The sequence below is a fragment of the Pipistrellus kuhlii genome, unplaced genomic scaffold (assembly GCF_014108245.1).
Source record: "Pipistrellus kuhlii isolate mPipKuh1 unplaced genomic scaffold, mPipKuh1.p scaffold_m20_p_20, whole genome shotgun sequence".
Classification (NCBI taxonomy): domain Eukaryota; kingdom Metazoa; phylum Chordata; class Mammalia; order Chiroptera; family Vespertilionidae; genus Pipistrellus; species Pipistrellus kuhlii.
Window position 1 is genome coordinate 13239919 of NW_023425516.1, and position 26971 is coordinate 13266889.

The window sequence follows — 26971 nt, forward strand, 5'->3', positions numbered from 1 at the left end:
GTGCCCGTCTATGCTTCTTTCCTGCACAACAGGGATTGTGTATTTTGTTCCACGATTTCAGAAGAAACCCACCTGGTGATGTCTATTCCGGACCAGTATATGGGAGTAGAGAAACATCTGTCTTCCCGCCTGGTACCCAGGGCTTTGTGTTTCTGCTGGTGGTTAAGGGTCTCAGGCTGTCACTTCATCTGAAAGACTGATGATGCTGACATCCACATCCAGCTTCCAGGTTTTATTTCACTGTTTCCAAGGCGCTTCTATTCTTTCCTCCCACAGGGACGCTCACTTGATTCCCGACCACACCATTCGAGCATTGGGACACATTGCAGTGGCCCTGAGGGACACCCCAAAGGTCATGGAGCCAATCCTGCAGATCTTGCAGCAGAAATTCTGCCAACCCCCCTCACCCCTCGACGTGCTTATCATCGACCAGCTGGGCTGCCTGGTTATCACCGGAAATGTAAGGAAGGCCCCAACCACCCACTAACCCTGAGAAAGCTTCATTAACTCCTTTGACTACCAGGAATGTAAAAAATACAGATTAAATTTACCCTGCAGATGAGGTAAATGCCCACAACTGTCTTAAGACTGAATAGTGAGGGTTTTTTTGTTTTTGTTTTTGTTTTATTTTAATAGAGAATAACCCTAGCTGGTTTGGCTAGGTGGATAGAGTGTCAGCCTGTGGATTGAAGGGTCCCGGGTTCGATTTTGGTCAAGGGCACGTACCTTGGTTGCAAGCTCCTCCCAGACCCAGGCCCAGGCGTGTGCAGGAGGCAACCAATCGATATGTTTCTCTCACATTTATATTTCTCTCTGTCCTTCCCTCTCTCTAAAAATCAATGGAAAAATATCCTTAGGTAAGAATAAAAAATCTCTATATATAAAAGACTAATATGCTAAGTGTATAACTGTCTGACTGATTGCTGTGACATGCACTGACCACCTGGGGCAGATGCTCAACACAGGCACTGCCATGATATGCACTGGCCATTTACAAAGAAATGACACCACGGACCTAGCACTCACAAAGCAACAGTCGGCTTCCCCCAAGTGGGACGTAGGCCCTGCCATCACCCCAGAGCAACAGCCCACCAAATTGCAGCTGAAGCTGCCGACACCTCTTGGCAAAAAACGTGGACCATTGCCTAATCCAGAAATGGTGACTGTTGGCGCCTGGTAATGATGTCACATAGCAGTGCCCAGCTTCCTCTCCCTAGAGAAGACTAGCCTCCTTGCAGTTTCTTCAGCCCAGGAATACAACTTGCTTTATAGCCAGGTGCAAACATTTCACACTTTAACCAAATGGCTGTGAAGCGTTTTCTGTGCCTCATCTCATTTAATCCTCACATTAGTTATGGAGTAAGTAGATAGGAGACTTGGTGGAATCCTACTTTCTTTTCATTAGCCAGAAAACGGAGATTTATTTATTTATTTAGCCCTCTCTAAATAAATAAATTAATTATTTATTTATTTTTTAAACTATAATCTTTTTAAAAATATATATATTTTGTTGATTTTTTACAGAGAGGAAGAGACGGATAGAGAGCTAGAGACATTGGTGAGAGAGGAACATCGACCAGCTGCCTCCTGCACACCCCGTACCAGGGATGTGCCCAAAACCAATGTACATGCCCTTGACTGAAATCAAACCCGGGACCTCTCAGTCCGCAGGCCAACACTCTATCCTCTGAGCCAAACCAGTTTCAGCAGAAAATGGAGATTTAGAAAGCTTAGAAACTTGATCCAACTGAAAAGAAATAAGAAAGGGTGGACCTTGAAAATGCTTGTAGGTTTTCTCACTGCACAGAACATAGTCAAACATTGCTGCAGTTAGATATTTTACTCTTTGTCCTCCCTGCATGATCTACAATAGTAATCTCCTTCATATTGATATTTATTGCTATGTTGCTGACAATTACCTGAAAGAGAAGTTTGGGTGCTTCACTGGGCCAAAAAAAGTTTAGCTAAATCAGAAAGTAGGTCTAATTAAGTAAGTTTATTCTATATATATATATATATATAGAGAGAGAGAGAGAGAGAGAGAGAGAGAGAGAGAGGGCTAAATTGACTCATGTATATGCAATACATATAAAGCTCTTGCACCAATCACACGCATGTGTTTTGATCTGTCATTGTGGATTGTGAATTTGGTTGACAGTTCTATTATAGAGAAAGGGCAAATAGCGATAGTAAAATATTTCTTCTAATTAATTTCAGTGTGCATGAATTTGTGCACCAGGCCTCTAGTGATAATAAATTAAAAAAAAAAAAGAAAATACTAGTGTAATGGTTTTGTAAATTCTGGGGAAAACAGAAATTTAGATTAATTCCTTGTTGATGTTAATTACAGGATTTAAATTGAAGCTGTTTCCTTTTTAGCTTTTAATTTGAAGTTTGCTGAAAGTTTTGGAATGAATGCTCTGGGTGGTCTTAGGGCTTTATGTTCCATGTTTCAGGAGCTTTCCCTCTGGATGACAATAGAGGAGCCTTTTCTGTGTCCCAAGGGATTAGTCATGACAATTGTGTCCCTTGCTCTCTTCCAGCAATACATTTATCAGGAAGTGTGGAACCTCTTCCAGCAGATCAGCGTGAAGGCCAGTTCTGTCGTGTACTCGGCCACTAAAGATTACAAGGACCATGGTTATCGGTAATTCTTTAAACTTCCTTGTTGCTTTAGATCACGACAATACTTAACTCCTTTTAAAAATATGAGATTTGTCTTTTAAATAACCTTTTTTCCCTACTGAAGAAAATATGCTACAGATCAGTGCATACACAAGGTGAGAAATAAGAACCCCATATGCCCACCACCTGGAGCTAAGTGAGCTCAATGCTCCTTGCCTTCTCCCACTCCAGGCAGCTCAGAGTGCCCACCCGGGTGACCTATTTTTATTTAATGTAGCAACACATCAGCCATGCCATAAGCATTCCTCTGTATGTTGTCTTTAATGGCTGTGTAGTACTGCCTCATATGGCAGCACTGACTTATCTAACCATTCCCTAGCATGGATATTGGATAGTTTTCCAGTTTTTCTGCTGGTAAATGCTGCATTGAATACCATAATAGCTACATATCTGTGAACATCTCATGCTTTCCTCAGGACAGATTCAGAGAGGTAGAATTTGGAGAGTCGAAGGGAATGGCATTTTATATCCTCGAATGTTGAAATTTGTTAAAGTCCGGCCAGTTTTCCCTGGAAGACTGAGAAATGTTTCTTTGTCCAGTGCCCTTACTGGGAATGTCTTAAGGACGGAGGCATGCTTTTCCATGTTTGGAGGATCTCATGTTTTTCAGGTCACGGAAAGAGAGAAGAAGGAAGTTAAGTCAGGAAGACAGAAGGTTGGGGCGGGAAGGAAGAGATATTGCCCTTTTGTTGACATTTCTGTTCTCCCATCCAACTCAGTGGGCAGGAATGTGGCTATGTGCCTCAGCTTCCTCATTCATGTGTGGGTGGTTGAGATTGTATATGTGAAAGCTGCCAGTAAATGCCAGCTCTCGGCATTATTATTTCTTTGCCTTCTTACTGCCACCATCACAGGCCCAGGCTAGTAGAACAGCCTGTGGAGGAGGTTGGGGAGGCGGCCAGCTCCCCTCCTCTCCCTTCTAAGTCTATCCGTTCTGATCTCTGCAATGAAACTGACTCACAGACCAAAACACTCTTTCCCACATTTCCTCCTTGCTCTGAAAGTGACTCCTGTGCCTCCTCCCCCACCCTGTCTTTGCTCCGTTTTCCTCTGACTCTCATATCTGTCTTGCTGCTCTTGGCCCTTCTGTGTTCCCATGCCTACCAGCTTTTCAACTTCTGGCTCAAGTTCCCTCTTCTTCCATAGAGCCTTTTCTGATATTGCCACCAAAAGTGATTTGTTCTCTTCCTCACCAGTGGAAGCATTTACGGCCATTGTTGTCCTCATCTATGAAGAATTTGCATATTAGTGATGTGGGTGCCTTTATCATGGCTGCTGTTTCCGCTGAGATTATGGAGGCCAGATGGTGTGCTCAGTGCTTCATGTAGAGCACATGTGTCAAACACAAGGCCCGCGGGCCAAATCCGTCCCGCCAGGCCTTGCAATGTGGCCCGCATCGCGCTGTCATCACTGCACTCCGCTGTGTTTCCATCACAATAACAGTTTATGACTGTTCAGTAAACCATCCGGCCCGCGATTTAGGCTGGATTTTAGATTTTGGCCCCTTCTCTGATTAAGTTCTACACCCCTAATGTAGAGTGTTAATTCCTCCTGCACTCTGGGAGGAGGGCATTATCCTTGTTTTACTCAGGAAGATACTGAGGCCCAAAGATGTTAGCTGCTCCCCTAGGGTCACACAGCATAGAAATGGCAGGGTCTGGCTGCCCCCAGTGCCACAGAAGCCTGGCAAGCCTGACTGGTTCACAGCCTCTGGTTGAGGGGGCATGTCAGCTTTATATCTGGAGTTTATGTGGGCAGGCACATATGATCCTGTGGCAGGTTGTCCCAGGACCACTAGCACTTCCTAAGTATCTGATGTGAGCCAATACTAACATCAGCCCCAAGGCAGAGGCAGTTTTGGGAAGAAGCTGATCATCAGACAAAAGTTTTAGGGGTGATAGTGATGAATCAAGGCTCTCTATAATTTGAGAGGGAAAGAGGGTCATCCAAGAAATATCTGGAAGTACTTTAATTTTAATTATGTAGTAGGCCCTGGATACTCAGAGGGAATTGTTCTGAGACCTTCCCAAGCCCCCAGCAAGTAGATTCTTGGAACTTAAAAGAGTCCCTGAGACCCTTAATACCTGTCAGGAAAGAGGTCACAGTCATTTCTGCAGCAACTGACTTCCCGTCAGGGGCCATTGTTCACAAATTGGTGTGTGCATCTCCTCTGGAGGGCTTCTTTCTTCATAGGCACCAGGCTGGGGTGTCGGGGGGAAGGGGCTCCCTGCCTGGTGGTGGCTGACATTCCTCTCCCCCTCCCCAGGCACTGCTCCCTGGCGGTAATCAACGCCCTGGCTAACATCGCGGCCAACATCCAGGACGAGCACCTTGTGGATGAGCTGCTCATGAACCTACTGGAGCTGTTTGTGCAGCTGGGGCTGGAGGGAAAGCGTGCCAGCGAGAGGGCCAGCGAGAAGGGGCCCGCCCTGAAGGTAGGGAGGAGGACTGCCATCGGGTTGCCCTGCTGCCCAAGGCTGAATCTTCAGGCTCCATCTTGGTTGAAATACACTGCTTTCTGTGTTAAACACAGCTGACGTGGTGCAGGAACAAAGGGGGCGAGGCTCTTTCTTGGAGGTGCTGGCAGGGGTCAGGGAAGAGGGTGGCTTCCTTGTTGAACAGCATCCAGCTCATGGCAGCTGTGTCCCCCAGCCCAGGGTGATAAGGTGGCTTATCACCCCCACCCCATCTCCCTCCTTACACCTCTGATGAAGTGCATTAAGCCAGGGGGCAGAGGCTGTCATCAGAACATGGTGACAGTAGGAGAAGGGCCAGATTTGGCCTATTCACAGGCTGTCCAAGGGAGACCTATCTATGGAGACAGTCAAATGTCAGATCTCCAACCCTCAGAGACAGAATGGAGAGGATGAGGCAGGTTAAGCCTCTTACCACATCACCTCTCCTTTGAGTTGCTATTTATTCATAGTATATTCTTATATGCTGATTTTTTTTTTTTTCATTTAACAATTTTGGGGGCACTTTCCAAGGTAAATATTTTTCAGGAAGTTGTCTTTTTCATAGCTGTGTGGTATTTAATTATGCAGAGGTGCTATGGTTTAACCATTCTACTGTTTGACATTTAAGTTGTTTCACTATTAAAATTATGCTGGACGAGCCGAAACCGGTTTGGCTCAATGGATAGAGCGTCGGCCTGGGGACTAAAAGGTCCCAGGTTCGATTCCGGTCAAGGGCATGTACCTTGGTTGCGGGCACACCCCCAGTGGGGGGCGTGCAGGAGGCAGCTGGTCGATGAGTCTCTCTCATTGATGTTTCTAACTCTCTATCCCTCTCTCTTTCTCTTTAAAAAATCAATAAAATATATTTTAAAATAAATAAAATAAATTTTAAAAATAATGCTGGATGAGCATTTTTATACATCTCTCTGTGTATACTACTCATCACTTCTCTTAGATTAAGGAATTCCAGCTTTATACAACACTGTGTCTTTTCATTTATTTAATAAACATATGCTTATCATTGACTTAATTCTGTTCTTTTCTAGGCTTCTAGCAGCGCAGGGAACTTGGGTGTACTCATTCCTGTAATAGCTGTGGTAAGTATTCATTTTAGTTGGTTTCAAACTCTAGATAATGTGCTATTGTTCTGAGTGTTACAGGTGATACATAGCAAATTCCTTTAGAAAAATGCTGTTTTGAGGTGCCAGTGATTCGGTAGATGTGACTGGGCCACTACCATAGGTATGTGCCATAGTGGTCACATGCTTACTGCCTTTCTCTAAGCCCCACTCGACCGTCCTCAGCAGGCTGACCAGGGAAGCCACTTCAGTTCTCTCTTGCGTGGCTCCTAGGTCCATGGTCTGACTCTGAGTTTTCCTGTATCTCACATCCTTCTGTGGTGGGCACCTGCTTCCAACTCCTTCCCTGCAAAGGGAGGCCTTAGGCCACTGGTTGGTGCCCAGCCTTGTTGCTGTAGCTCTCAGTGTCCTCTGGTGCGCATTGTTGACACCGTGGGCCTGCCACCATTGTGGAGGGCAGTCAAGGTACTACAGGCCCTCTCCCCTACCATGGCACTGTTTGGTACAGAGCCCCTGTCTCAACCAGCAGCCACTTCTTCTCAAATGATCTATAAAATAATTTTTCCCTTTGTCATTCATTCCCAACTACCAGTCCTAACCCAGGCCTGTATTTTAGTATTTTAACCCGCCTTCTAGTTAAGCCCTTGCTTCTACCTTCTAGTTTCTTCCCACCTCAGCCCTAGTAGTTGAGTGTTGAGCACTTACATGTGCATCCCTTCCTTGACCTCTGAGCTGCTATAGTGACTCGAGCATAGAGGTCAGGCAGGCAGGAGACCTCTTCTGATCTCTGCACAGCACTTTCTGTACTTCCTACCATCTGAATGTCCATCATTCTGAACCTGGGGACCTTTAGGAGGTAGTTTTAGTGGCCATGAGGGATGAAAAATAGTAACTGACTGGATATTATTCTTCACTCTTAAGAAACACATTGCGTTTTGTGGAACATTCTGCTTGCAGTTTTCCCCTTCCTTTCTCCTGTCCTTTTCTCCTTGTCCCTCCCTCCCGTAAGTGGATGATTCAGGAGGGGAAGCAGAGTCGCTTGTTCCCCTGCCATGTCTATGTCAGGACATCCTCGGTGTGCTTGAGGAGACAAGGGGTTTGGGCCTGTACCGCGATGACTTTTCACGTTCCTTTGGGATCCTTACCAGCTTCATACCTGCGATCAGGTATTCTCCCACAGCCCTTTGAGAGAGAAGGATTACTGGAACTCTTCTGCCATCGTATTTTCCATCAACACCCTCACTGGTTAATTTTTAAAAACATAATTTTTTTTTTTACTTTATACTTAATATTGGCTAGTAGCACAGTTGTGTTTGGGAAGTGTCGTTGCACATGGGCCTTTGTTTGACCTGGAGGGAGAGGTAGAAAGTTCATGGTACTCTCTTGGCCTGTTGGAGGGGAGAAGGATGGACACCACACAAGGTCAAAGGAGGGGGAGCCTATTCACAGAAGAGCAGGCTTGGCAAACAGGGGGCATGCTGCAGGTGAGAATCGCATTGGTGTGTGCCAGAATTCTACGACCCATATGCCTGGGAAGTTTTAAACATGTTTAGCCTATCAGAAATCTAGAGGAGGCACTTAGCACTTTGGGAAGTGGTAACTGGTGAGGTTGGTTTTGGAGTCACAGGGCCAGGGTTGAACCACTGGTCCTGCATGTGAGATCCTGAGTGAGCATCGCAGCTTCTCCACAAAAAAGTGAGATGACCCCCGAAAATCCTGGCCGGGTCCGGGTAAGCATAGGTGTTAGCAATGACAGGCTAGAACTTACTTAAAATACGCGTTTCCTCTGCTGCAGTGACCTTCTATGTGAATAGAATAAGAATTGTAGTTAATGGTTATATTATGGGAAGGAAACAAATATTTGATTTTGTTGCTCAACAAAGAGCACAGAGATCAATGGACTCTCGAATTTGCTTTGTCGTTACCCCTTGGACCTTCTAGGATAACTAATTTCCAAAGTTTTTTTTTCCGTTTTTTTTTTTTGTTTTTTTTTTTTTTAGTTTTTTTTTAATGTTTTGTGGTTCTTTTTTTCTTTTTAAGAAAAAGATACTCCGTTTTGGATCTTTTAATGACAGTGACTTGAATTACATTGTTCAGTGGCCGTGTCAGTGGGTTTGGTTGGGGCTGGAAGTCTGTGTGTCACTCCTAATGCAGCTGTTCACTTACTTATCAGTGACCTTGGGACCCTGGACGGACTACTGGAGGCTGGGTCTTCTAATCTCCGAGGTTCCTTTCTGCTTAGGTTTAGTGATCTTTGTTCTGCAATGTTATGAATAATATTTCTTCAGAAATTTCACTAAGTTGCTTCTCTTGGTGTCTGGCTCATTAGTTAATTGAATATTTTTAAATATATACATTTTTATTGATTTGAGGGAAGAGGGGGAGAGAGAGAGAAATATCAATGATGAGAGGTAATCATTGATCCGCTGCTTCCTGCACACCCCCCACTGGGGATCAAGCCTGCAATCCAGTCATGTGCCCTGACTCGGAATTGAACCGTGACCTCCTGGTTCAATGGTTGATGCGCAACCACTGAGCCAAGCCAACCGGGCTAATTGATTGAGCATTTTGAAAGTTTCTTCTGGGGTCCTGATTGCTCCATTGTCATGAAGTAGTGATTTAATAACATGTGCCTCCTGCTTGAAAAACATTTATGCCCTTCACTTCGAGCTAGTTGACCTATGCCAATAGTAGCAAGTTACTTATTTTCTCAGTGCCTGTAAAATGAGGTTTATAGACTAACAATTTTTAGATCATGGGCCCATTTGAAAGCTGTGCCCTCTCCCTCCATAGAAATGCCTCTGTTCACAAGGGTTATATTTGACCTCAGGAAGTGAAGTGGGAGAAACCCAGCCAAGGCCACTTGTTAGGAACCCCTGGGTTAAACACTGTCTCTGATGAAGATTGTAACAGGAAGTTCTTACCTAGCTCTTGTTAAACTCTAAGCAGAGATCTAAACCCTTTCCAGGCATTAACGCCATTCTCCCAACCGCTTGTAAGATAGATAATTATTATCCCCGCTTTATAGGTGGGGAAACTGAGGCTCAGAATTTGCTTCCAAGTTCCACAACTACTAAATGTCAGAGCCAAGATTCAAACCCAGGCAGCGTGGCCCAGAGTCTGTGTTCTGAACTAGTACACCACTGCCTTGAAACATGGGTCAGCTAGTTTCTGACAGAGGAGGTCCACGGGCATTTTGAGTGGATGTAAATGAATGAAAAACATGCAGAGTGGCGAGCATTGGCCCGTGTGGATGTAAGGTCATAGAGGAGCCTGCGCTGGCTCCAGCAGAGGTGGGGCAGCCAAATTAAAAGCGAGGCGGTTGCCTTTCTGCATAGGACAAATGTGACAAAGGGCTAAAGGCAGAGCTTATTGAGGCAGCTAAATTTAGGGATAGGGGGAGTAGGAGAAACCAGCAGCAGGATGAGAAATGTACGTTAAGCGCCAGAGAATGGACTAGAAGCAAATTGGAGGAGGAATTCCAGGCACAACCTCAGGTTTCACCTAGCCATCAAGAGGATATGACATGACAAGGAAAGATTTGGTCTCAGCCCTGTACTTGTCAGTAGATGGTGGAGTCAGAGGCAGGCCCTGGTGCGGGAAGTTGGGAAGGGAGCAGGCAGAGAGGATTAGCAGGGAAAGCAGGGCCTGGGTTTGCTTTCAGGCCTGAGGCAGCCCATTTTGACCTCAGTGAGCTTTAGTTATTTGTTCTGTGTGAACCTGTCAGGGTCGGTGTGAGATAACGCAGGGCGTACCCATCACAGTGTCCGCAGGGCATACCCATCGCAGTGCCCCCAACGTTGGGGAGCACTAGGTTCTCCTCTCTCACTGCCCCCGTGACTGGTATTGGCCTCACTGGGTCAATGTGACAATCGCCCTATGTGACAAGATTCCACATGTGACCCTGGAGTCAGGCCAACCTACACTTGAATCCTGGCCGCACCACTCTCTGCAGCAGCATCTTGGCAGGTGTTGGTGCCCTGCTGAACCAGATCTTTCTCCTCTGCAGAGAGAGAGAAGGCCTCTCCCGCCAGGGTCACAGTCGCGCAGCCGTACACACAAAGCTGCCATGCTCTCTCTCCCTTTGGCTTACCTAGGGAGCGAAGGATCCAGAAGTTTATTCCCCAGTTGTCACCTGCTTTATCAAACCAGACAGGCGCACATCTGAGGGTCTCCCTGCGTCCAGGGATGAAAGCCGAAATGTGTGGCCCACATAAAGGCTGGCCTCCCAGGACTTAGCAAAACTCACCTGAGACCGTGCCTGCACGTGAGTCACTGTGGAAAACTCGAGTTACTTTTTCTAAACCTCTGTCATTTCTGGGGACGTCAGCTATTGTGAATTTAGCCTTTTTTTTGTTTGTTTGTTATTTGAGCTTCAGAAATTAGAATTATAACAGAGATACACAGTGAAAGTGGTGGTATTTATCTCTAAGGTAGAAGGCAGGGCCATGTGTACCTACTGTCCTCTGGGCAGCAGTGAGGTGACAGCAGGAGTACAGATGAAGCATCAGTTTGGAAGGTTGGGCCTTTGCTAGAATTAAGGGCACTCCTTGAACATGAGGTGGCTTCTCTCCTGGCATCGGGGATGGTGCCACCTGGGCACCTTCCTTGAGAAAGGTGAGAAGTTAGTCATGCCGCTCTTTTTTGTGTTCTGTGTTTAGATGAGGAGCCCTGGTTGAGAAAGGCTTTGAGTAATAGAACCAGGTGTGCAAGGATGGGGACCACAGGGAAGGAAGTGCAGGGAGGCCATGAGGAGGTGGGAGGAAAGCTGCTCTGTATGCTGCTGACACCCTCTAGGTAAAAGCTGACGTGCCACAGGTACATTATTCTATGAACTGACAGCACTGTTCACTTTGCAGAATTGATCCCAGCAAGGCTCTCATTGTTGGTAAATTTCTTCTCTCATGTTTCTCGGCTTCAGAAGGGCAGTATAAACCACAGAGTCATGATGCTGAACATCTCTGTTCTCATTGTTACAATGAAAGCAGAACTACAGAGTGCCACCAAAGCTCGAGACAGCCAGGCCTCTACCTTTAAGACTTGGTGGGGTTGGCAACTTTCCCCATGAAGAGCAGGCAGCTGGTGCGGTGCTCATAGACGAGGAACAGGAAGGGGCGGTCGACATTGAAGCGGACTTGGGTTGTCAGCGGCATGAACCCCACCGCCGTAACAGCAGCAGCTTGGGTGCCCTCCTCGTTCACCGTGATGGTGCCTTGGTGCTTGAACTGTTTCAAAATGGAAAGGGAAGTTGTCAGATTCTGCCAGTTGGCACACAGAGGGATAGAAGATATGGTAGAGTTGCATCTTAATTCGGGGACGAGGTTGAAATACCGTATGCAAGGCACAGACCACAGCTGGTTAAAATGATTCTTAAAATGCTTTCTAAGCACCCATCAGATATGGTCATTGTGCTTAGAGGCCGTGTTGTTTAAACAACACTTATCTGTAAACTCTAGCGTCAGAATCATTCTTTCCGGTGAGCCACGACTTACACTCTGGGGCACTGGGAGAAGGATTGGGCCTGGACTGCACAGTTTGGACCGGTGTTTTCCTTTCTCTGGGATGCCTGTCACTGGTGTGTTAAGTTCATAATGCAGGGTCTCTGCATGTATTTAATGGGTCTTTCATGATTCGCCTGGGAGTAGCTATTTCACAGAGTGGAGCACACACCTGCTCTCCCTCTGGTGTCAGCAGGAACTGGGCTCAGCCCCAGGCTGCTTCCTGAGACAGGCCCTCCTACCCACTCAGGGCCTGGCAGACTCAGGGCGGGCAGACCCAGCTTCCCCAACGTGTGCAGTCAGGGCGGGGCGGGAGGAGGCTCTGCTGGGGGAGACCCTGGGGCTGGGTGCAGAGGGCGGAGAGGAGAGGTTACCAGGTCGATGGCGATCCTGTGGTCCGAGATTCCTGTCATGTTGCTGCTCTTATCAAACAGCCCAGTGATCCCCATGGACTGCAGGGCCTCCACCAGGTTGTAGTTCTTCTCCAGCTTGAATTTGGGCAAGAGCACCTCTCGAGTTCTGGGCAGAGAGTGAAAGGGGGCCGAGTTTTATGAGCCACAAGTTGAAAGAGTCGTGTTTCTTCTTTACGTGCACCCAGAGCGGAGCGTTTACCACAGAATTGACAGAGCACTTGTTAAGATCATATCCCGGCACTGTCACCTGAGGATCTGGAAAGGCCATCTCACTGTGATCCCAGTGACCGGAGACTGAGGCCTGGCTGCTGCTGAGTGGCCATTTCCTCCGTACTGTGGGTTCATGGCCTGTCTTCCAGGTCAGCAGCAGAACTGCTGCTGGTGTGTGATTGGAGAGAAGTCTAAAATTATTGTTTGGTCCCTAATTTCAGCCATTTCTTTTTTTTATTAATTAAGGTCAGTGTGCTTAAAATAGAACCTGTTATACATGTATATACCAGCAGTGCTGAGCATTCTTAGTCCTTTCACCTCAATTCATTCAGTCCTCAACTGGGTTAACAGCAACAATAGTGCCTTTGAAGCCAGATCCAGCCCTCACAGGGATCAAGAGAAGTCCAATGCTATTCCCCTTCTCAAGAGCTTGCTTTCCTTTTAGCAAGCCAAGGCTCATGTGAAGCAGTGAAAACAGAAAGATGGTATGTTCATGTCTGATCAGCTAGAACAGATCTAACTACTGGAGCCATCCAAGAGGGGAAGTGGAGAAGGGGTATTCCTGTGCCTAGAAGGTTGCCCACTGCTTGAGTTGTGGGGACCTCACTGTGTGAACAAAGGCCTGGAGGGAGTGTGAGGCTATGGTCTAGCTGGGGTGCAAGGGGGCACCAGGCTGAATGGGAGCGGAGAGAGGAGGACATGGGAGTAAGCAGGCTAGTTGGGGCTGTGTCTGTGGGCCAGGCCTGGAAGCTGGTCTGGATCGTGTGATTGGGGATCCACAGAGTTTATGAAGAGAGGCAGATGGAGATGGTGTTGTGAGAATGCTCTTCTGGCGGCCAATGCTGGGGTAGACTGAGGAATGGAAACAGGTGGTTGCTTAGGCCTCTATAGGCTCAGGGTAGAAGGTGGTTAAGAAGGAGGCAAGTGCAGAAGGGACATTTTTTAAGGAGAAATTGTCAGGGCTTGAAGGCTAATTGGCTACCTGGGCAAATACCTTCCTTCTTCTAAGAGCTTGCTTTTTAGTTTATTACATTTCTTTGTATTCTTGTCTCAAAAGGAGAACCACAACAGATTCATTTCTTAATATAGGCCTAACCAGTATCCAGTGAAACAGAAATGTCACTTCTTCATTTTCTGCCATGATTTGATAATAATCTTAGTAACCTGTAGTTTTGACTATGGAGCAATAAATAATAATAAAGGAAAATCAGGAAAGACATGTTCTTAATGAGTTAAGAGGAACTCAGGATTTCTTGGGTCAGGGAATGGGAGAGTTTTGGGCACTGTGAGGGACATTGCTTTTCTACTTATTTCCCCCAGCGTCCCCAGGCAGTTATGGGATCATACTGCTTTTGTAGATGACAAAACCAGGGCTCAAAGCCATAAAGCAAGTACATGGCAGACCCAGGATTATTTCCAAGCTGGGTCTGAGTCACCTGTCACTAACTTCTGTCATTATGGAGAGCAGATGTGTTTCTCACAGATGCTTGATTACCTCTACCGAGCAAGAAATTTGGGCCGAATTAGTAGAGTGGCCCAGTGTGGCAGTTCTTGGATGTTCATGCATACTTTTCCATTTTTCTTAAAATGATCAAAGTACTAGTATTCCTGGGCTAGGATCCTGGAAATTAAAAGGTCAAACACTCAACCTGAAGTACCTGTTGGTCATGCTTTTTTGCCATCTCTCCACCACCTGGGGCGTCAGCTGTGTCTCGAGGGTGTTCATTCCAGACAGCTTGTGCGGGACCACAACCAGCATGCTGATGCCGCCCACGTACTCCAGCTGCAGGACGTCGCAGTCCAGCTCCTGGTCGTTTGTCGCCAGGAAGCTCCCCTTGGTCTGCATCATGGGGACCTTGACCACCTCTCGCTCGTTCAGCCTGAAGTTGTGGTTGTGGGTCATTTCCGTTGGGAATTTATTTACCCAGGATCCTATCAACAGAAACGGAGCTTTCATGAAAATGTCCTTTTAGAGCAGTGGTCCTCACATGTAAGCATGCGTCAGAAGCCCTGGAGGGCTTGTTTGGGCTGCAGGTCCCACCCCCAGAGTTTCTGATCCCAAAAGTCTGGATTGAGCCAAGAACTGGCATTTCTCACATGTTCCCAGGTGAGATGCTGATGCTTCTGGTCTGCAGACCACACTTTGAGAACCACAATTTTAGAGGATTCTGAGGTCAGAGCGCTAACATACTTGTAGGAAGCATGGTAATGGGGGAGGAAAAGTAGATTGGAGTAGATTCTGGGTTAGATTCTGACACTAACTAGTTGTAGATCCTAGCAAGACACCTAACGTGCCTGAGCTCTCCTTTTCCATTTGTAAATTAAGTAGCTTTTAGCTCATGGCAGATCTGTTTTGATGGCTTTATCCCTCACACTCTGCTGTTCTATAAGAACTAGCAAGACTCATTGGTGATGCTGCCATCAAGATCGTCACTTTAGATTTGGACACAGCCTTTTGTATCCAAGAAGGAGTTCATGACTGATTTAGTTCTAAGAAGATGCTAGTAACTAGTAATGATGAGAATTGGTGATGTCAGGCATTCTTTTAAACACCTTTCCTGTAGGTGGGTGCTTTTTGTTAGTAGCCCCATTTTACAAAGGCGGAAACAGGCCCATAACAGAACCACTTCTAGGTGTCCAGCTGGTGGATAAAAGAGCTGAATGAGATAAGCAAGAGGTTCCTTTGCAGGAGGTTTACACCACCTGCTTCTGATTGTAGCTAAGTTTCCTCCTCCCTGAGCCGGCCTCTGCCCAGGAGTTGCAGCACCATTGACACGGGCAGTTCTCTGTTCCGGGCAGCTGTCCTGTGCATTGCCGGATGCTTAGTGACATCCCTGGCCTAACTTCTGAAACCTTTCCTAGATGCCAGAGTGCTTCCCCTGCGCCCCAGGTTGTGACAACCACACTATTCTTTCTGCTGGAGCTGTCACGCGTCTCCTGGGATTCTTCCCTTTTGACTTCCTGTTAAGGCCGAATCTCTGTTGTACTGTGCTTTACAAAGTGGCTGTAACATTTGAAATTAAAATAAAAATAGTAACAAATTTGGGGGCAAGAGATTAAAATTACTCTTTTAGACTTTCTTCTCCTTTAATAAGCATCCATGAAAGACTGGATGTTCCTAGCATTTCTTCCTTCTGACTCCCAGGATTAAATTAAGTGACTGAAGTTTCAATATGATGGCAAAAAGAAGCACATGTATTTGCCACTTTTACACTTTTGGGGACACTGCTTACTGAGTTCAAGATATTAGAAACTGGCCGTCTTACTGTTTCTCCAGCCCCTTTCCAGTTGGGACGGCTTGCTGCTGTGTGTCTGCCTGCTCAGCACCATGCCAGCCCAATGCAGAGGCTCTTGGGGCCCAGAGGTAGCCCACAGACTTGTAGGACTGAAGGCTTTGGTGCACAGATGCTTGCACTGGCCTGTTTTAAAGGCTTTCCTCAACAGAATTTAATTGCTTATAGAAGTTAAGTAATATTATACATACATATTATATTATACTGACACCTACAATTTTACTCATCCGAGTTCATTGGACTTCCTAACATGCCATGCACTGGGCTCAAGTGTGACATCACTGTCTCTTGCAATGCTGCTCCCAGCCCTGTCAGAATAGGGTTATCTCTGTGGTCCAGGTGAGGAAACCACGTCACAGAGATGATGAGTGACTTACCCACAGCCACACAAATAAGGGGTGGTGACTGCAATTTGCTCACTTCTGAAGCTGCTAGCCAGTAACAGAGATATATGTCTGTGTTAATATATATATATTATACACACACACACACACAGGCTCCCCCCACTCTCCCAAAGGAAAGCAGTGCTTGAAACCTTGTACAAGCCAAAGTGATGTCAAGTGAAGAGAACCTATATTCCTTAACTGAAAGAAATCTGAAGAGGATGTTTGCTTTTTCAGAAAAAGCTTTTTCTGTACTAATGTAGTTCTTTCGTAAAAGCGAAGTGGTCACTTCCAAAAAGGTGGGGATACCTGTACAGCGTGTGTGTCTGTCACCAGCCTGTTAGAACTCAGCCGTTGGTCCCACCCACCACGAGGACAGTGCTGTGCCTGACTTATGGGGAAGCAGGAAAGCCCAGGGGTCCAGCTCATTCCTGTGGGCTTGGCTTCCTCAGCCCCCTCCTTGCCCTTCTAGCAGAATGCCTGCCTGGCACAACTGTTGGGAGATTGTGGCATAAACACAGAGCAGTGTATTGGCCTGTTGAGGGGCGCTGGCTCTGTAGCAGCAGCCAGGAGAGGGCCTTCGTCCTTTGCCTCTCAGGCTGGTGCCCGCTAATTCTTGGTGGCAGAAAGGAAAGTGGTTTCTGTCACAGAGACCAGTTGTGATGCTGGCTCGTTCCTGTCTCTGCCCTCCAGCCCTCTAGGCTTGTGAAGTGGAGGTTTCTTGTTCAGGTCCCAGTGAGGGCATTTTACAGAGAGGCCTGGATTTTACAAGCCTATGCCATTTATTTCTAGGACCCCAGGGGTCCTGTGTGTGTATAGTGAGGGGGGAGGGGAGCCTCTTTAAAAAGTGCTTTGGGCTGGGCCGGCACTGCTGAGTGGTTGAGCATCGACCTATGAACCAGAAGGTCATGGTTCTATCTCCACGTGCAGGAGGCAGCCGATCAGTGATTCTCTCTCATCATTGATGTCTCTGTCTATCTCTCCCTCTCCCTTCCTCTCTGAAATCAATAAAAAAAACAAAGTGTTTTGGTGTCTGGCTCAGAGTAGTTGCTCTAAAAATAATAGTTTACTCACCCTTATAAATAATAGTTTATTCACCCTTAAAAATAATAGTTTATTCACCCTTAGAGTGTCCCAAAAAGAGTTGTAGGTGTTCATGTCAGTTATTCAAGCTGAACAGTTTTCACTTCAGCCTCTCCTCCATTTTCCTGCTTACTGAAAATTGGGCAAGGAAATGAAAAAACTCCAGACTGGCCAAATACTAAAAAGGTTTTTGTATTATTTTTTCCAACTTAACAAGGTGCTGGAGATGGCCCTCCTGGGGAGACACTGGCTCTGACCCTTACCAGCTTTGCATTCGGAGTGTCATTTTATTTCTCTGTACTTTGATGTCTCTCTCTGTAAGACGGGGACGCCAATAATAGTACCAAACCCACAATGTTGTGAAGATTCAGTAAAAACACTCTAGGGCTCAAGTCAGTGTCAGCTCCTACCATCACCTCATCATGATCTTGCCTGTCTCTGTGAACTGACCTTGTGTCTTGGTTTCCTGGATAAATCAGAGCTAGAATATAGTTCTGGCATTCAGTGCACCTGCATGTGTACTAAGAATATGTTGCGACTTTGCTTTGAGAAACATAAGCCGCTTCTTACCTTTAAAGTAGATGCAGTTTAAAATCATCATCTCAGTGGCTGGGTCTATATTCTCCAGAGCATCTTTGATGAGGCCCTTGGTGAGTTTCAGAATGTGGTTGTTGGTTTTTGATATGAAGGCAGGGTCTGAGAAGTCCGCTTCTTGGGCCTCGGCAAAGTAGTATTCCTTTACTTGAGTTTTGAAGTCATTCAGGATCGGAAATTGCTTCTGGATGTAAAGGTCATTGACTGACCGCAGCGTGTACCCAAAATTCCTCCTAAAGAGGCGGTGAGTCAGTTTACGGAAGAGATTATGGATGGTCATGATTTCATACGTGCTGCTGGCATTGACAAAGTCTTTAAAATGCAGAATTGAGTGGACTTGGTCATGAGTCTCCCCCTTGAGGCCCAAGGAAAGCATCCCCATGGCGGTGGAAATGCCCACAGGGGCTATGAAGATGTTGTCGGAAGGGCTGGCCTGCTCCCTCAGCGCTCGGTAAAGGTTGAAAGCGAACTTAGCGTTGAGGATGTTAAGGCGCTGGATCCGGCTCTTGCCGTGGAAGAGCTGGAGGATGTTCCCAGCGCTGGCCCCTGGATCTGTCGGTGAAACCACATCGACGATGTCGATGTAATCGTCATCTTCACTGAATAGCTTCTCCAGATCCAGATAATCCTCGTCCTCCTCCCCCTCTGTGATCCAGTCATTGGTGACCGTGTTTTCCTTGTGGAAGTCATCGGCGAGAAGGGGCGTGCTCAGGTTTTTGCTATTTACCTGTCCCCCTCGGGGATCCACAGACTGAGAATCGTCCCCTCCTTTCTCAGGCTGATCCGCCAGGCCATTGTTGCCACACACAGATATTAATATGAGAGAAACAACGAGGGGTTGGAACGGGCATCTCATTTTGGCAGAGCTAAAGCTGGGAAGGAAAACACGACATGTGAGAGCCAGCTCAGCAGACCCCACCCCACCTCTGCAGTGCTTAGGTGGGAGTCGCGGCGGCTTTGACCCTGGGAGATGCCTAGGAGTCTTTAACCATTTTAGGATTATGAACTTTAAGAGAATCTGGTGAAGATAAACAGATACTAACATTGTATGTGGACTTCATAAACCTGCCTGAAGAATCCATGAGAATCCCTTCTTTAAAGGTTTGCAGAATCCTAGGGGCTCAAGAGCCATAAGGAGTTATTTTTTTTTTCATTCATTTGCTAACATCTGTCTCCTATCTTCGCACAACTTGCATGTAGGGTTAGTTTGCAGAAAATTTGGAACTTGTCTGTAACACACCCCCTCCAGGCCTCATGAAATGTGACTGGTGGGCTGAAATGTTTTCCTCCTTTGTATGTTCAGTTGGCTCCCACTGTTGTCAAGAGGAGCTACGGTATATCTTACTTAACTGCTGCTAGCATGAAGTTAGGAATAATCTCACTAGGCATATAGTGAGATTAAAAAGAGGCACTTCCTTTAAGTAAAAGAAGATAAGTTTTAGTTTGTACCCTGTCTAAGCCTCTCTCTATCTCCTCATCCTCTGCCTGTTCTAAGAAAGGATTTGGCTTGGTTGCCAAATCAGTTTTGGCTGCCAAATGGCTTTGTCTTTATCTTACTCACTTCCTGGGTTATTAATCGCATCCTGGGTAGATGAGCCATTCTTTGCTGCTTCTGTATTTTGTCAGGATGGTGACATTGTTGTGATGCTATACAGCATTCTCCCAACTTCTGATCACCCCAGAAACAGGAGTTGTGACTTATTAAGTTTGTTGTGTGTGTCCCATCTCCTGTTAGATATTTGAGGACCAGAATGCCTGCTTCCAGTTGAGGCCAGATAAGAGTCACTGCTCCTGTTAAGTAAACACTTGGACTCATTAGGCTTGAAGATGGGGCTAATGGTATGGATACCCCATTTGAAATGTTCTGTTTGTTGACGTTGATGTTGCCAGGCTCTATACAAGGGACTTTGTCTATGTAACTTAACTTCGTCCTCACAGCCTTTTACAGACCAGGATACTGAGTTCATGTCTATGTGAGTGCTTGTAGCTAGCTTGGCACCAAGTTGGTTGAACTCTTCCACCCCCTCATGGCAGAGTGCTCTGCCTGTTTGCCCTAGGTCACCAGGACTGGTATCCCTGCCCTTCTTAGTCTCTCTCTCCTTGTGTCTTACCCTACAGTCCTGTTAAAATCACCAGCTCAGCCTTTGTTGTATTTGCAACCGAGACGCCTTTGAATTGCGTGTTTTGGGGAGGGAAAATCGTACTAGTAAGTCTTGTGCTTTGAAAATTTCTGTTGTTTTTTCATACAACCCCTTCCCATCCCCAGGCATCTAGCTGAAGCTGCAGTGAAACGGTTTCTAATGTGTGTGGCTGCAAACAGAGCTGGGCCCAGTTTCCATATAGAATTGGGCATAGGTATTGAGGGTAATGCATTTCTAACAGTTAGAGAAGAAGTAAGTGACGTGGTGGAAGTCTCCTTACTAGGCTGCACTAAAAAGTACCCTTCTCAGATAAAAATAGGTAAAAAATAATAAAAAAAATAAACCCAACTTGACTAAATAAAAGTTCAAGGAAAGAAATGTGAGACCAGATGGGGAGGCAGAGGTGAAAACATTCATGTTTTTATCCTGTGTTCAGATGATATATTCAGAAGCTTTCTTATACTCTGTTCCTGTATTATACGATGAAAAGCCAAAAGTACTTTTCAATATTCCCTTATCAGAGGAAGGAGAAAGTATATCTGATATTTCCTAAGGATTGAAGCTAAGTATCTGAAAGGTAAATCTTCCTGTTGTTTTGCCATTTAGTATAACAAGGATTATATAAGACACTTTAAAACGTTCACTAGGTTATGTTTAAATCCAGATCACTATCTCTGAAGAGAAGCATTATTTCTGGTAACACGTCAGCACCTAACACTGGGACACCCTTGTTCCTCGTGCCTGTTATCTCCAGACCCTAACAGGGCAGATATAACGGGAGAGAAGTAACTGCCTGAAGTTTAAAAAAAAAAAACTTCAATTTTGAAATAACTTTAAACATCCAGCAAAATTCAAATAACAGCATAGAGCAAAACACCTGTGTACCCTTCTCCAGATTTCATATTTTGGAATAGTGGTTTTGTTACTCTCTTCTCTCTCCATGTATATATGTCTGTGTATCTGTGAGTGTACACACAGGCACACTCATATACCTTTTTTTATCTGAGCCATTTGAGAGTAAGTCCCTTATATTGCGACTCTAACTTTTTTTTAAAATATATTTTATTTTATTTTTTTTTTACAGAGAGGAAGGGAGAGAGATAGAGAGCTAGAAATGTCAATGAGAGAGAAACATCAACCAGCTGCCTCCTGCACATCCCCCACCGGGGATGTGCCCGCAACCAATGTACATGCCCCTGACTGGAATCAAACCCGGGACTGCCCCAGTCCGCAGACCGACGCTCTACCACTGAGCCAAACCGGTTTCGGCTCTAACTTTTAATTCTAATATTCCAGGGGGAAATGCCTGAGAACAAGGATGTTCTTATACATCATCACAGTACAGTTATCCAATGCAAATAACTTAACATAGGTATAATCTTTTCTTACTCTTAACTCCTGTTTTTAATTTCATTAATTGCCCCAATAATGGAACTGAACATTTTTTATAATAGGCAGATGAACAAATAAAAACATTTCTGCGATAGTATAGAAAGCTTTTGAATTTGTAGTTTGATAGAGAAATGCACCAGTTGCCCATCTCTAACCACCAATGAGACTTTATAATGAGCAGAAATGTTAGAAACAAACTCACCTCTGTGCTTCTGTGAAGTGTGTTTCAGAGATGAAATCAGCCAAGGTCATCAGCACAATTTCTAAGTGAACTTTGGTGCTGGGCTGTTGTTGCGTATCTTCCAAAGTAAATATGTCCCAAATCAAACACCGCTCAACCCGCTTTGTCAGCACATACCCCTCCGCCGTGTCTTTGGGTTACTCCTGAGTGCCTTCTGACTCCTCGGCTTTAGTTCCGGTGTCGCTGGCATTTTGAAGACATGACTGTCACTGTGTCGATGGGCTGATGGAGCAGTCTCAGCGAAGCCACCATAGAGATGCTTTTCAGACCTCGGGGACTGGGTTACTTCAGGGCTGGTAGCTGTACTGCTTCCATGAAAGTAAAGGTCACTTGTCTGCCTTCTAACTATGAATTCTGCCTCTAGAATGAATCGTAGTTTAATCCTGGCCTGAGTTCGTCCTGGCCTCCAGGGCTGATATGGCTGTGAGGCAGGCAAGTTCCGTGAGCTTATGATGGGAAGAGGAAGTTTGAGGTTTGTGACTTATGGCACAGGGAGACCTTTCTGTAGTCAAGGTCATTGTCTTCTCTGTCAGAATTTGCAGCCCAGCTCTCCTGTCCACTGTAGGACTGCGGAGCAGTGCTTCCCAAACTCAGGTCCACGTAGGCATTCACAATCTGTGGGGCTATGATTTGTTTATTTGTATTTTTTAATATATTTTTATTGATTTCAGAGAGGAAGGGAGAAAGAGATAGAAACATCAATGATGAAAGAGAATCATTGATCGGCTGCCTCCTGTATGTTCTCTTTCTCCTTCCCCCGGACCCCCACCCCCCGGGATTAAACCCGAATGTGCCCTTGACCAGAATCGAACCTGGGACCCTTCAGTCTGTAGGCCAACACTCTACTGAGCCACACTGGCTAGGACTGTTTATTTGTTTTTAACTTTGTAATCTAAAATATTATTTAAAATATTCTGAATTGTCTGGAAAATCAATTTATGACACAGCGCTGCTCCCTGATTTCAGAGCCCTTGAGTGTGTTTGGTGCTGTCACCCCCAGACTTTCTAAAGTGAGAATGAGACTCAGGGGAATCTGCAGGTGTGCAAGGGGCCTGCAGGGGGCATCTGTGTGTTGCTTATTGTGACAAATTCTGGCATGTTAAAGGACTGTCTATATTTTGAGTTCAAGACTCAAAAAATGTTGGTTGTCCAGCCATCATGGCTCAGTGGTTGAGTATCAACCTATGAACCAGGAGGTCACAGTTCAAATCCTAGTGAAGGCACTTGCCCGGGTTGCGGGATCGATCTCCAGTGGGGGCATGCAGGAGGCAGCTAATCAATGATGCTCTCTCATCATGGATGTTTCTATATACAGCTTTCTCTCTCTCTCTCTCTCCCCCCATTCCTCTCTGAATATATATATGCTTTTGTGGCACTGGGCTTCTTAAATAGGAAGCTTCTGTTCATTGCTGCCCTCCTTTGCATTCCTCCACCTCCTCAGCCCCTTCCCAGAGTCCACCTACACCCCTAAGTGTCTCAACTGGCTTCCCAGGGACATAGCATTCTGGTGGCTTTTGAGAAAAAGCTGTTCCTTCTCCCACACAACATGTTACCAAGCCCTGGGCCAACTCTTGCACCCTCCCTGAGATTGTGGAAAGAACATGTCTATGGCAGAACTCTAAGGCAACTTAAGAACATAAAAAATCCTGTCAATTCAACCATCAGAAATAATTATTAATATTATTTCTGGTATTTTCCCTTCTCTTTCTATGAATATATGTTTATACACACACATTTTAAACCTATATTACTTGTACATTTTGTATTTTTTCACTTGAAATATTGTGAGTTCTACCTGTGTCACCAAATATTCTCAAAAAATATTATTCTTAATATGCTATAATTTATTTAAATGCCCCCTCTAGGTAGACATTTAGTGTTTCTTCTGTGTGTTTTGTTTGTTTGTTTGTTTTTTCTGTTATAACAAATGTTACATTTTTATGCCTAAATCAAAATTTTTTAATATGTTTTTATTTTAGAAAGAGAGGAAGGATGAGAGAGAAACTTGATATGAGAGAAAAACACCCATCATTTGCCTCCCTCAGGCGCCCTGTCCAGGTATCGAACAGTGATCCGATAGAGCCGTCGGAGATGCGTAGTAAGGCTGGTCTTTTTCCTGTCCAGTCTAATGGACCGGTTCCTGAGAATGCTCTTGAAGAATGAATCTGTGGTTGATTTCACATCTGTAGGTTTTAGAGTTTTTTGAGTAAATAACCTCCTCTCCTCCCTCTCTCCTTGACACATCAGCTTACCCGACGGTTGCCACCCATCAAGGAAGCTAAGCCACGGTTGCAGAAGCTCTTCCGGGACTTCTGGCTCTATTCTGTCCTGATGGGATTCGCCGTGGAGGGGTCAGGTAGGGGCGTGTCCACTTTTCCAGGGAAGACAGAGTGCAGAGTGAAAACGAAGGTGAGGTAGGACTCCACCTATTTTAAATGTGCACACGTTTTAAATGAACACAATGCAACTGCTGCTTGCCTACAAGTATTTGCAAATGTTACACCTCCCAGATGTGGTTCAGGTTCTGAGACAACCACATATCTTAGGAAAAATCTTCCTAAGTTAGCCAGAGGATTTGTTTCTGTGCCAAATTTTGGGGGAAACTGACTTAAACAAGGGACCTCTGACTCTAGAAATTTCCAATGTCAACCCCAGTGTAGTGCTTCATGGCCAGGGCTGTCATCTCACGCCTGTGCATTCTCTTCCAGGACTCTGGCCAGAAGAATGGTACGAGGGGGTCTGTGAAATCGCCACCAAGTCCCCCCTGCTCACCTTTCCCAGCAAAGAGCCACTGCGGTCTGTCCTCCAGTATAACTCGGCCATGAAGAACGACACAGTCACCCCCGTAAGGATTCTTGCCCTCCCAGGGGCAGATGGTGCGGCACAGGGGCCTTGCTGAGCAGCCTTGAATAATTAGAGCAGGTCCTTTCATTTAACATGAAATAGCCGGAATCAGCCACCAGGGTTTATGTCTTCTGGGGGAGGGCCAGCTTCCCCTCCAGAGCCCACGTGAGACCTCACGTGTTCGCTTCCCTCTAGGCCGAACTGAACGAGCTGCGCAGCACCATCATCAACCTGCTGGATCCTGCCCCCGAAGTGTCTGCCCTCATCAACAAGCTGGACTTCGCCATGTCCACCTATCTCCTGTCTGTCTACCGGCTGGAGTATATGAGGTAGACAAGCCTTCACTTCCCGCACATCCACAGTTGTGCTGGTTTATGTTTTTGCACCTTCTTAGGCATGGGACTTGCATGGAAATTTTTTTCTTTTTTAACAATTTTCTCTTTTTAAAAAAATATATTTTATTGGTTTTTCACAGCAAGGAAGGGAGAGAGGGATAGAGAGCTAGAAACATCGATGAGAGAGAAACATCGACCAGCTGCCTCCTGCACACCCCCTACGGGGGATGTGCCCGCAACCAATGTACATGCCCTTGACTGGAATCAAACCTGGGACCTTTCAGTCCGCAGGCCGATGCTCTATCCACTGAGCCTAACCGGTTTCGGCGGAACTTTTTTTCAATTCCTACCAAGATATGCAAGCTTTCTTAAGAACAAACAAAACACTCTCTTTGCTTTTCTCATGTGCACCAAGCATTTAATCATTCCCTAGGTGTCTAAACTCTGGTATTATCCTTTTCCCAGAGGGAATAGGCTTCTGAACAATCACAGTAGATGCTGCAAACTCAGTCCAGTTGACTGGGAGACCGCCCTTTTGGAAACCAGGCCTCAGCTGGCTTCCAGGATCACAGTAGAGTACAAACAGGAAATGGGAAGGCGCCTGTCCAAAATAATCCCATAGGTGGCCTGATGCTTGGGATGCATCGTAACCATGGCGGATCTAACTGCTATAATAATTGTCACGATCTATAATTGTCATCATGACAATATCAGTATTAGCCTGGACTGAGTGCCTTCGTGTATTTGCACACTCTTCGACAAGCCTATGAGGTAGGCACTCATACCCATTTTGCAGATTAGTTAGTTGCAGTTAAGTGAGATTAGGCAGTTAAGTTAGTTGCCCAAGGTAATAATCCCTAATTGAGATTGAAACATATGTAGTCTCTTAAGCACTGTCTCATGTTGCCTCTCGTAAATGAAGGCTGGAGGAAGCAGCCAGGATGCTCAAAAATTGAGCTGCCTATGGCTGCCATTGTGGACGCTACAGGCGCAGTGAGATAAGGCTGAGGCATGCTGCACTGTAGCCAAATACACGGGCTACAGAGTGATGTCACCAAAAAAGGCCAGATTACACTTAGCCTGTTTGCTTAAGTCATGGGATAGAATATTATAGAATAATGCCTTTCTCGGATGGTTTGGAAAAGAAAATATTAATTCTTAAAAGGAAAGGTATTTGGAAAACACCATTAGTTTAACCTTTATTTGGTGCTACAAAACCTTCTGGTAAATAGTCACACTTGAAAGCTCAACATGTAAAAAGATTGAGGCAGCCGAGGACCCCACAGCAGAGCAGAATTTAAAAACGGGTTACTCATTCTTCCCAGAGTCCCACACAGAGCTAAGGGAGTTTTGACTTGCTTTTCTTTTTTTTATTGTAATTTTTCTTGTTGTTATAAAAGTAATATGAGAACATTACCCAAAAACTTAGAAATAAACAGGGGGGGGGGGGGCACCCTGATTTCATAACCACCCTCTATGTACAATAATACATTTTTAAAGAAAAACAAGTCATATAAAATGTGTGGCTACAACAGATGCTCTCAGTCTCATGTATACTGCTTCCTCACAAGTGTGCCCACGAATGGTGAGCTCAGGCTCTCTGGATAGGCTGTTGACTTGGCTGGCAGACGAAGGCTGAGGGACCAGCCCACAGTGGCTCCCGTGAGCCCAGCTCCTGCCGTGGGCTGCCTGCCTGTCCCCAAGATCACTCTGTCAGAATGGAGAAGCAAACCTGAAGCCATTGTTCAAAAACCTGGCTCAGATTCGCAGCCCCTAGTCACTGGGAGAACTTTAAAACAAGTATAAATGAGAGAAATTGTGTTAAAGCCGTGTGCACATGAACGCTCAAGACCGCATATGCCTGAAGCCACCGAGTTTGACCCACTGAAGCTTAAGTCTCTAAAGCGGGGTGCCCACAGACACTGAGGGGCGCTGGCCTGTGTGTGCCTGCACTCTCCCTGTGGAGGCCCCTCCCCCCAACTCTGAACAGCTCATCATGGGCCACAGTTCAAGCACATGCCCTTCTTTCCTTTCTCTTTTTCCCCAAGGTTAAAGGTATTTTTTGTTCAAGGGGCATAAAGTAAAAACACTGGGATTATAAGGGAGATGCCAAAGATGAAAAATACAAGCAAACTTTCCTGTCTCTGAATCCTTAGATCCCTACGGATAGCCTCTTACTTTCCGTTCTAGAAATCTTCTATGCATATGCAAGCACGTGTATCCTGCATGTTCACCAGGTACACAGAGGCCTTTGGAAACTCGCTTCCCCCACACCTTGTTCTCTTCATCTAACCGTTTGTCTTGGATGTCTCTCTGTGGCGGCT

At 45.8% G+C, this 26971-nt stretch overlaps 2 protein-coding genes across 4 annotated transcripts in view; one reads left to right on the forward strand and one right to left on the reverse strand.

The window, feature by feature from the left end:
- PI4KA (phosphatidylinositol 4-kinase alpha) overlaps window positions 1–26971 on the forward strand; it is an 83897-nt gene that overhangs the window by 29575 nt on the left and 27351 nt on the right. For both annotated transcript variants that reach the window (XM_036449122.1, XM_045585521.1), the window contains 7 exons: window positions 277–460; window positions 2544–2647; window positions 4952–5120; window positions 6188–6238; window positions 23716–23824; window positions 24177–24313; window positions 24508–24641. In XM_036449122.1, the coding sequence (XP_036305015.1) occupies window positions 277–460; window positions 2544–2647; window positions 4952–5120; window positions 6188–6238; window positions 23716–23824; window positions 24177–24313; window positions 24508–24641 (888 nt within the window). The remainder of the gene's footprint in view (window positions 1–276; window positions 461–2543; window positions 2648–4951; window positions 5121–6187; window positions 6239–23715; window positions 23825–24176; window positions 24314–24507; window positions 24642–26971) is intronic.
- Window positions 11167–21554, reverse strand: SERPIND1 (serpin family D member 1). 2 transcript variants are annotated; one of them, XM_036449126.2, is made up of 5 exons: window positions 21430–21554; window positions 17671–18566; window positions 14000–14273; window positions 12093–12237; window positions 11167–11445 (listed from the first exon to the last, which is right to left on the reverse strand). In XM_036449126.2, the coding sequence occupies exons 1-5, from the start codon at window positions 21477–21479 to the stop codon at window positions 11254–11256; spliced, it is 1557 nt and encodes a 518-aa protein (XP_036305019.1). In that variant the 5' UTR covers window positions 21480–21554; the 3' UTR covers window positions 11167–11253. The 2 variants fall into 2 exon arrangements, with proteins under 2 accessions (XP_036305019.1, XP_036305020.1); XM_036449127.2 differs by lacking the exon at window positions 21430–21554 and adding an exon at window positions 19397–19434.

Bases quoted from the DNA above. Each gene is read 5' to 3' on its own strand.
- SERPIND1 (XM_036449126.2), bottom strand. From the start codon at position 21,479: ATGACCTTGGCTGATTTCATCTCTGAAACACACTTCACAGAAGCACAG. The intron at 18,567-21,429 runs GTGAGTTTGTTT...TTTCCTTCCCAG, and splicing joins CACTTCACAGAAGCACAGAG to CTTTAGCTCTGCCAAAATGA. The intron at 12,238-13,999 runs GTACTTCAGGTT...CTCTCTGCCCAG, and splicing joins CAAAAAAGCATGACCAACAG to AACTCGAGAGGTGCTCTTGC.